Genomic DNA, 10795 nt, shown 5'->3' with positions numbered 1-10795 from the left:
CTAGAGAATGATCAACACAAACTGTGCAGCAGCAGATGAGCTATCGTCTCTTTACATCTACAAGATGACTGACAAGGTAGGAGTGTTTAATAGAGTGGACAGTGAGTGGACAGTGTTTAAAAACTCCAGCAGCACTGCTGTGTCTGATCCACTCAGACCAGCACAACACACACTAACACACCACCACAACGTCAGTGTTACTGCAGTGCTGAGAATGATCCACCACCCAAATAGTACCTGCTCTGTGAGGGTCCATGGGGGTCCTGACCACTGAAGAACAGGGTAAAAGGGGGCTAACAAAGTATGCAGAGAAACAGATGGACTACAGTCTGTAACTGTAGAACTACAAAGTGCACCTATATAGTAAGTGGAGCTGATAAAATGGACAATGAGCGTAGAAACAAGGAGGTGGTCATAATGTTATGCATTAAACAATATTTTACATGAACCCTGATATTGCATAGTGAAATAGCTCTTCTTAATTAGTCTCCACATCATAAATACACTATAAGCCTTCACATAATACTGATAGTATTGCTGAGTGTGCAAAACACTTCATACTCACTACAATAGCAATCCACAGGTGTTCCGCCCACCTGAGTCTTACTGGGTCAGGTAAATGTTTCCACAAGCACTACTTTCCCAGAGATTGTTTTGCTTAGGGCTCCAGGTCAGATCGGGTCTTATGCAATACACAGACCAGCATCTCTGGAGGCTATCGCACTCTCACCACCACAATCAGGTCAGGCCATATTTGTTGGCCCACATTGATGTAATCAGCACTGGCTTCTGCCAGTGAGTGATGGGCAAGGCTTTGTGGCCTCGCTGCCTTCGCTGATCGAGTTACTCGTCTGCTTGGCAGGAAAAGCTCAAGGATAACCCCCCCCCCACCTGTAATCTAGTATGCAGGTTCAATTCGATATCTCACCCATTTTTCAGAGTTTTACCCTGCTTGATGTGCTGTGGAGTGTCACAGGAAGACCTTTTGTCAGTCCGCAGGCATAAGTGGCTGTTAATGATGGGCCGGGCACCTTAATGTTTGTCCTGATGTTCCAGCTAAGCTTTTTGTCTACTGTTACTGTCCTCCTGGGACAAATAAAACTACACTTCCTCCCGCTCCAACAGCTTTGAGCTTTGAGCCACACTGCCCACTTTGCTTTCTCTCGGTTACTTTTAAAGGAAGTAAGATATAAAATTACCTGCAATGACAATTAACCTATTTGCTATTACTTTGTTTACACTCAGCTTTAACCCTGTATTGCACGATGTTGCCTCAGGGCAACAAACTCATTCTCCTCACTTTACAATAACATTATACATATTTAAAGACAATAATAGGGTTAATAATAAAGGGAAGAGTTTGAGTGAGTCAATAAAAAGCATGTACTTGGTCATATCATCCCTAAGTGGGCACATTTAAACCTATTTTTTAACATTCAGTTCAGTAAATTTTTTTTTGTTATGAGAATTTGCAAAAATATGTTTGTTGCCTAGAAGCAACGCTGTGCGACAGTGGAATGAATTTAGCCAGTCACAAGCCAAGTCTCACCACATCAGGGAACACAGCTCTATATCATTTCTTCCCATTGTCTCACAACGTTGCCTCAAGGCAACATACTCCAAAAGGACCCCTGCACACAATTTTTTAATGTTTTGGAATTTAATAATCTGGACCAATTATTAATAATCATTTTTTATAATTTAATAATTATATAATTTAATAATCAAGGACCATTTTATGCAAGAAACACAAATGCAAGAAAGTCAAGTTTTTAAATTGCTCTCATAATTCATGCAATAGAGGGTTCATCAAAGCATCATATTTGGTATGAAGGGTAGATTTTGCCTAAAGTTTGCTTTCTAAAACACTTAATAGCACTTATTTAACCCTTTTTTGCCCAAAGGTTTAAATGCATGAAAGGTTTTCTTGCTGACATGCTGTCATTATTCCCATTATTCCCCAAAAATATGCTAATTTGTATTAAAAGCATTTCGAAAACTAGGCCCAAACATTAAACAAGCAGTAAAAGTACTTCCCATTGTTCTACGAACTGGAAAAACTACATTTACTATATTTACTACACAAATGGCCTTTTGGACATTTTGACCCCAGCTTGCCCTTCACGGTTTCATGGTTTGACCTGCAGAGTTGTGGTTAGTCCTCCCTGAAATATTTGCATACCTCCGGCCACGAGAACAGCCGGTTTGACTCTTCACTGAAAGTCGTGGTCCACAAACTGTCTGAGTTGGAGGTTCCCAGCTGCTAAATACGTAAATGTAAATGCACACACTCTGCAGCAGAGCTGGGGAAATAAAGCCTTGCTCTGTCCAAAACTCGAGCTGCCCCCTCCTTTTCTCAGGACCGCATTCCTGCCGTCTGCAGGGCGACAGTAACGGCTGGCCTGGCCCGGGAAACTCCACAGTGCACAGCACGAGGTAGATAATGTGGGCAGTGTTGTGCTCCGGTGCCGATCTGGTACAGAAACATCTCCACCCCTACTCCCAGACAACAAGTCTAGGTCTCTTCTCTCTCGCATTGTGCTGGAATGGGGAGTCCTGGTTCAGACTCTGGATGAGCCTCTGTATCTTACAACCAGGTCTTGAGCAGTTGAAGTTATGCACAGGTTTAATTGGGCCTAAAGGATTGAATACAGTCAGAGAGCACTCTGAGTCTGATATGACACAGCAGGTTTAGCACCTGAACTGCACTGTGGCCCTACAAAATTCCATCTCAGCCCAACTGTAGTGGGTTCAGACAGAATTGTGTCCCAGCCTGACTGTAGTCCACATCCCAATTTGACAGTAGCATGAAAAAATTCTATCCTAACCAAATAGCCTGACAGAATTCGGTCTGACTGTGGCCTGACAACATTCTGAATCTGACTGTAACCTGACAAATTTCTGCCTCATCTGACAAAATTCAGTGTCAATCCAACTTTAACTCGGGGAAAAAAAAATACAGTCCAACTGTAGTCTGACAAAATTCTGAATCTGACTGTAGCCTGACAAAATTCTGTTTCGAACCGACTGTAGTCTGACAAAATTCTGAATCTGACTGTAGCCTGACAAATTTCTGTTTCGAACCGACTGTAGTCTGACAAACTTCTGAATCTGACTGTAGCCTGACAAATTTCTGTTTCGAACCGACTGTAGTCTGACAAAATTCTGAATCTGACTGTAGCCTGACAAATTTCTGTTTCGAACCGACTGTAGTCTGACAAAATTCTGAATCTGACTGTAGCCTGACAAAATTCTGTTTCGAACCGACTGTAGTCTGACAAAATTCTGAATCTGACTGTAGCCTGACAAAATTCTGCCTCATCTGACAAAATTGTCAATCCAACTTTAACTCGGGGAAAAAAAAATTCAGTCCAACTGTAGCCTGACGACATTCTGAATCTGACTGTAACCTGACAAAATTCCGTCTCAAACAGATTGTAGCCAGACAAAATTCTGTATCAATCCAACCCGGAAAAATTCTTTCAATCCGACTGTAGCCTGATGACATTCTGAATCTGACTGTAACCTGACAAAATTCTGTTTCGAACCGACTGTAATCTGACAAAATTCTGCCTTAATCTGACTGTAGTGTTATAAAATTCTGTCTCAATCCGACTATAACCTGACAAAATTCTGTCCAAACCTAGATGTACGTCAACAAAATTCTGTCTGAACCTGGCCGCCACCAACCACAGACCAGAAAGAAGTCCACATTCCTAATGACAGCACCTGTTAAGTTACCTTGCACCGACAATGATGGTTGTCATGAAATCACTGATAAACAAAATAAAAAAATTAATAGCTTAGTTATTTCCTATCCAAAATTAGCTTTCATTCGTGTGTGAAATACCTCTACGATTGTGCATCTCTACCTGATCAGACTTTATTGGATACCTTACACACCCTTAAGCACCTTCTTTCTTGAATTCCACCGCAGGGTCAGCAGTGGAATCACAGAAAAGTAGGAGAGGGGGTTAATCATCCCTTCTGAAAGAAATATTTGTCCACTTTTGTTTGTCCGGTCAAGTGGCTATGACCTTTGCATCACTTGTGCTCTTAAAAGGCCTCTTGCCCTGATTTACAGTGGGGGTCATGGTCGGCTAGCTGGTGGAATATATGCATGGCAACCGTTTCCCTCTCAGCTCTGACAGGAAGCGTTGGGCCTGTGCCGGGAGCTATTTTTAGCCACTTGCTGCAGGCCTGAATGGCTTTGACTCATGCCATCAGCTTTTCTTTCGGTGCTTTGTCCTGTTTTACGCACAGCCAGCAGTCGGCCGAAAACGTCCCGCCGCTAGCCAGCCTATGGCTCACTCTCCCTCTCAGAGCCGTTGCTATTTATGGCTCAGCGAGGGCCCTTGTTATCTCCTGTTTTGTGTAAGGACACAAGCCCCCGGAGGCTCAGTCGTCAAGCATAGCGCAGCTGCCGTAGGAACCGGAACAGTTCTCCTGTTGTCAGAGTGCATGAGTACATCTATTTTTGGCCTGGGTTGGAAACACGGGGTGTGGGCTGTTTTTACTGGGCTTGGTGTTTTACTGCTGGCAAAACAAAGGAGGATGAGCATCGGGCTACTATCATCAACCCCGTATCTCACTACTCTGTGCTTATAGTACAAAACATTTTGCTAACGGTGCATGTTTTTTTATCAAACAGTGGAATTGCAACATGACAGAACCTGTTTGCATACACAAAGGAATTGGGACCCTTTGTCCCAATACATCTTGTCCTTTATGTTGTTGATGTTGGCTGATCTACTCTTTTATGTTATAATAACAATAGTGAGATAACATCGGCTAAAAAAACCTCTACAGTAATGAATCCTGCTTACTCAACTGTTATTGCATTGCGTCATTACATTGCAATATTATCGATCTTCCTGTCCTGTTTTTGCTTTGATTTCAAAATGTGCCCAGCAATGCAACGCAGAGACTATGGGTAACTGATATGGATCATTTTTCCGTTTATGCTTATTTACAGAGCTGAACAATTGATCATGTTTTATGTCAAAATGCATTTTTCAAAGCCCAAAGCTGCAACTTTATCTTGCATTATCCAACATTGTCTTCAGTGTTAAGTGAGGAAATGTAACAAAAACAGGCCTAGAATTTAATATGTAGAAATTAATCATGTTTAAATTGCAATCACAATATTGGTCAGAAAAAAATTGCATTATTTTTCCTGAATTGTTCAGCCATACAAATCTGTATAACCTGCAATATGCATGAGAAAACCACAGTGCATTATTTTCACTATAAATTAAGTTTGTCATGAATTTGTCTTGTTTTAAATCAGTGTGAACTTGTGATGACCTGTGTTAGCTGTAAAGCTATTCTAAGCCAAGGTAGCCACACTTAGGTGTCTTTTGAAGTGCAACTGTACTTGCATGAGGTTGCTTTCAAGAATAAAGTTTGACCTGCAAGTGCCCCCACGATGCGTGCAGAGCTATCATTTCCTCTAACATTACGTCAGCGTTACTGTCTCAGGCCTGCGTCATGCACAGCCAAGGACGTACTAACCTTAGTGAGTTACCCTGACCTGCAAGGCAACGCCAAAAATTCCCACCCCTACTTAGCATATAAAAGCTGCCCAAAATACTCAGGAAACATTAAATATGACTCAAAATTACTTTATTCAATTCCTGGCATGTTGCACACGTACATTTCAACATAAATACAAATCATTAAATTAACACATTAAAACAAACAAACAACGATGAGAAACTCCACAAAAAAGGTAAGCTTCATAAAAGAATAAGCTTTTTCTTGTCTAAAACCAGTAAAGACTCTTCTAATTCCCTTTTAAATAGTCGAAATAATTAAAGACAATATTAACATCATAAGTTAAAATTCCTCTCCAGAATTCCGAAGTACGTTCCAAAGCTGTGGCTGAGAACTCGTTCAGCAGTCCATCTGTGAGTCTGCTCATGCTGAGCTGTGCTCAGGCCAGTCCAATCTAGCCTGGTCGGGTACACTCCATTCTTTTCAGTTCGTTCCTGCACATCGAGTGCCAACGAGCACTCACATGATTCAGTTTCCGGTACGGTCTTTTTGTTTCCTGGCTAAAGGCAGGCGCTGTCATTCCTTGGCAGCAGTATCGCTTACACGCTGCTGAGTCATGCTCCCTGTTCTTGGCCCCCACGGTGCCTGCAAGAAAATCCACTCTCCTCGTCTTTGGATCCAGACTATATTCCCATGTTCCGTTACACGTTCTGTCGACTCTCCCACTCCGTCGCTCTCCTCATGATGGCGTGAAGGTTATCCAGGGGGACTCGGCCGAGGCAGTATGCAAATACAGTGCAGTAGCTTGTGCAATGTGTGGCGCAGCATGTTCTCCTTTGTCTCATCGTTCGGGCAGGTTGATGACCGGCACCCACTGATCCAAATACCTGCTGTCCTTGCAGAAACGGTTCAGCTTGCTCAGGGCTGGGTCCTCGCACGAAGAGGACGGTGGTTTCTGCAAAGAAAAAAAAAATGACGAGTTAATTAATGAACTGTAAATGAGGCATTGAAACACATTTTGCATTTCCTGAACACTGCAGCCAGGAGAGTTGCATGGCAGCTTGGCCCACACAGCAAGTCTGGAAGTGAGTGACTTTAACTGCTGCTTGCTAACTTACAAGAAGCGGTTTTCGCAAGATCCCGCTCTAATTTGCAAAAAGGTGGTCACTTTACAGAGCTTTTCTTCCAGGAAACGCTGCTTGCACAAGCGGCCCCACAGGAAGCGCTGTGAAGTCTGCCAGAGGCAGCCGCAGCGTCTCAATAACTAGAGACAGATCGCTCCGTACGGCTGCCAATTTACTGCAGCTCCAGACCGACTGGAATTCCACATCACAGGCAGGCGAGCAGATCAGGGAGCCTAACTACTAAAAACAGGCCGCCTTCAAAGGCTGCGGCTAAAGCTACTCTATCAGCCCAGTCGGTCTTCTGGCAGTGCGCAAGACCCGCCAAATGTGCCGTGAATTTCCAAGAAAGCATCCAATCCACAAGCAGCATCGTGCACGGGAATCCACACCCAGAGTCTCAGACATTTAGCAAGGTGTGAGCAAAGTCACCGAACCATCTGCATTTCAATAGTTAACGCTTAATTGATTAATGCTCCCCTGCGGCTACTGCAGGACGGATGACTCAGGCAGAAAGCGACACGTACGGTGACTAATACACAGTGCAGGTCCATGGGCTCTCCTCCAGGTTTCACTCCCTCCAGGATCTCGGCGAGGCGCCTCATGTTGTTCACCCGCAAGATATTGATGTCGTTCTCGCAGCAGAAAGCCTGGATCAGAGTGAAATGGATCTGAAGGGCCACGTCCTGGACATCATCCTCGTCTGTGGCCAAGAGACACAGGACCACGTTGTCCGGATCCCTGGGAAGGACAGAACGAGAACAAAGGGTCAGACAATGAACAAAGCAAATGCCAAAAGAACTAGAAGTATTTCAAATATCAGCACATGCATTTCAGGAATCACAGATGCCTTGTTTACTTACACATTTAGCGACTTTGCAGCCTCATAGACCCCCACAGTAATGCAGCCCTGGGGTAGAGCTGCGGTCAGCACCTCTTCCAGAGCCTTGACCACTGAGGCCATCCTGCAGAACAAGAAATTAAAGAGGTCAGATCTGCTAGTTCACCGCCAGTTCTACACAGATGGCTCTACAATGGCTTTTTATAAAGGGAATGGTTCTATTTACAGTCATGAACTCTATATAGAACCATTGCATGCTTAAATGGTTCTTTGCATGGTGAAATGGTTCTTCAGACTGATGGAGAATGTGTTGCATATGGCTCTTCAGACTGATGGAGAACATGTTGCATATGGTTCTTCAGACTGATGGAGAATGTGTTGCATATGGTTCTTCAGACTGATGGAGAATGTGTTGCATATGGTTCTTCAGACTGATGGAGAACGTGTTGCATATGGTTGTTCAGACTGATGGAGAACGTGTTGCATATGGTTGTTCAGACTGATGGAGGATGTGTTGCATATGGTTCTTTAGACTGATGGAGAACGTGTTGCATATGGTTCTTCAGACTGATGGAGAACGTGCTGCATATGGTTCTATATAGCACCAAAAAGGGTTAGCTGTGATGTCAAGCTTGCAACAATAGAAGAACCCTTTATTGGTGCTATATAGAACCATAAACGACACATTCCCCACCCATTTCGCCAGGCAAACAACCATTTAAGCATGCATATGGTTCTATATTGAACTCACGCATCCAAACAGAACCATTTCCTTTACTAAGAACCCTTTTTTTCAGAGTGTAGCTTTGTGGCATCGTGAGAAAAGCATCTAGAACACATTTGATAGCAAGAGTGACAGGAAAGGTACTTAAACTGACTTATTTACAATTTATAACAGGTTAAACGGATGAAAAGCATGATGCATTCGGTACATCCGCAGGTATAAAGAGCTCACTAGTGCAGAAAAGTGAGGAGAAATGAAAGTTAGTGCTGCTGAAGCCTCGTGACGCCGGTGTCTGCCTGTGAGCTCCTCGTGAGCATGCACGCGCTGAAGCATTATCTGGAACCCCTGAGCTTTGCTGCTCGTTCATTTCCTACGTTTAAGTCACTTTAGACGTGCTAGCTAGTCGCGAGAGTATCTAGAACCACTCAGAACGATGAGATGAGCTTCTTTACCACGTTTCTATGCAGATAAGTGAGCGGACTCTACCTTTCTGACGCGTTTTCCCCGCTGAGCTCCTCCAGTGTCATCCTGCACATCAGGCTGCGGCTCCTCCGACTGACTCGACTGCGCTTGTGAGCTAGTAGGGTGAGCGCGAGCCCGAGCGGGGCGTGGCTTTACTCACTACTCGATTTGCATACGGCGCTCCTATTGGCTGGCCGCGAAGTGCATTACACCCAATATCAATTGTCAACTTATATTATTTAACTACATATTAAAACCATATTATCTTAAACCTAGTTATAGAAAGGTTTTCACTGTGTCCACTCACTGTCCACTCTATTAGACACTCCTACCTTGTCAGTCCACCTTGTAGATGTAAAGTCAGAGACGATAGCTCATCTGCTGCTGCACAGTTTGTGTTGGTCATCCTCTAGTCCTTCATCAGTGGTCACAGGACGCTGCCCACAGGACGCTGTTGGCTGGATATTTTTGGTTGGTGGACTATTCTCAGTCCTGCAGTGACACTGAGGTGTTTGAAAACTCCAGCAGCACTGCTGTGTCTGATCCACTCAGACCAGCGCAACAGACACTAACGCACCACCACCACGTCAGTGTTACTGCAGTGCTGAGAATGATCCACCACCCAAATAGTACCTGCTCTGTGAGGGTCCATGGGGGTCCTGACCACTGAAGAACAGGGTAAAAGGGGGCTAACAAAGTATCAGAGAAACAGATGGACTACAGTCTGTAACTGTAGAACTACAAAGTGCTCCTATATAGTAAGTGGAGCTGATAAAATGGACAATAAGCGTAGAAACATGGAGGTGGTCATCATGTTACGGCTGATCGGTGTGTATATTGATTATTTTAGAGGTGCTTTTTTCAATTTAAATGTAAAATTAAACTTTTGCACATCATGGGCGTCAATTTTACTTTTTCTACTTGGCGTAGAAATAAATGTGATTTGTAAATGAAATAGAATAGTGTTCTTGTTTTTTTTAAATTAAACTTGGATATTAATAATATGATTAAAAACAAAATGTTTGCATGTGTTTTGAGGTAAAATATCAGACTGTCCAACATTTAGGTGATAGATTAATTTTATTTGAAAAACTGAATTCGAAGAGTTAATATTAGTCCAGCACGCTGTTATTTTCTCCACATAAAGCGCTGAAGTGATTTGTTATGAAGCTACAGCGACATCGTGTGCCCGATTCGAGAAGTGCAGGATGGCTTCACTGTAAAACTCCGTTATTCCGGTTTCAGCTGGTGGTAACCAGTGGGTTATTTCCACATGAGTAAACCGAAATACTGGGAAGAGTCGTCAGTTGCAAAAGTAGGAATAATCAATCGGGACATTTGGCATACATGTGTCGTAATACATGACACACTGACCCATCACCTAACATACTGTCCCATGATGTCTAACACAGTCTTCTAATACCAGACACACTGGCCCATAACACCTAGCTAACTGTCCAGTATGACCAAACATGCTGTCCTAGAATACCTACACTGTCCTCTCTCTGTAAATTTCTCTGTTAAAATTTGGGTGAAAATTAGGGAGGTTAGGGAACCAGTCCTGTGACCGGGAGGTCGTCGGTTTGATTCCCCAAGCTGACAGTACGTGACTGAAGTGCCCTTGAGCAAGACACCTAACCCCCAACTGCTCCCTGGGCGCTGTGGATAGGGCTGCCCACCACTCCGGGCAAATCTGCTCACTGCCCCCTAGTGTGTATGTGGTGTTTCACTGGTGTTATGTGGTGTGTATGTGGTGTATGTGGTATGGGGTGTTTCAAGCAGTGCAACACAACAACAACAATAATAATAATACATCTAGTAACTGATACATAAAAAATACATTTTTTCTTTTTATTATTATTATTTTGTAGAAACACGCTACAGCCAGGAGAGAGAGAGATGAGAAATAAACATACAAATAATCAATCATAAAATAAGAAAATAAATAAATGATGATAATAAAACAAACTAGTACAGAGCAATATAAATCACTAGTATAGTAGTATAGTGGTGTTTCACTGCACGGATGGGTTGAATGTGGAGGTGAAATTTCCCCACTGTGGGACTAATAAGGGTCATCACTTAATCAGATGCACAGGAAAATGGTGCAAGGCTATTTCTGTCTTCAAAAACATGTAATTATTTATAACA

The 10795-nt window shown here is 43.2% G+C and overlaps 1 protein-coding gene across 1 annotated transcript; it reads right to left on the bottom strand.

Annotated features, from left to right (window-relative positions):
• Positions 1-5656: 5656 nt before the first annotated feature.
• Positions 5657-8755, bottom strand: gadd45ab (growth arrest and DNA-damage-inducible, alpha, b). The gene is made up of 4 exons (XM_036569778.1): positions 8669-8755; positions 7481-7582; positions 7145-7358; positions 5657-6451 (listed from the first exon to the last, which is right to left on the bottom strand). Exons 1-4 carry the CDS (start codon positions 8716-8718, stop codon positions 6338-6340), a joined length of 480 nt encoding a protein of 159 aa, XP_036425671.1. The 5' UTR covers positions 8719-8755; the 3' UTR covers positions 5657-6337.
• Between the last annotated feature and the right edge of the window lie 2040 nt (positions 8756-10795).

The sequence above is a fragment of the Colossoma macropomum genome, unplaced genomic scaffold (assembly GCF_904425465.1).
Source record: "Colossoma macropomum unplaced genomic scaffold, Colossoma_macropomum, whole genome shotgun sequence".
NCBI lineage: Eukaryota > Metazoa > Chordata > Actinopteri > Characiformes > Serrasalmidae > Colossoma > Colossoma macropomum.
Note: the sequence above shows the minus strand (reverse complement) of the source record. Positions and strands in the feature narration are given on the sequence as shown.

Excerpts from the sequence above, each read along its gene's own strand:
- gadd45ab (XM_036569778.1), bottom strand. The coding sequence starts at position 8,718 with ATGTGCAGGATGACACTGGAGGAGCTCAGCGGGGAAAACGCGTCAGAA. Across the intron at positions 7,583-8,668 it reads GGGGAAAACGCGTCAGAAAG|GATGGCCTCAGTGGTCAAGG; the intron begins GTAGAGTCCGCT and ends CTTGTTCTGCAG. Across the intron at positions 7,359-7,480 it reads GCTGCAAAGTCGCTAAATGT|GGATCCGGACAACGTGGTCC; the intron begins GTAAGTAAACAA and ends TGTCCTTCCCAG.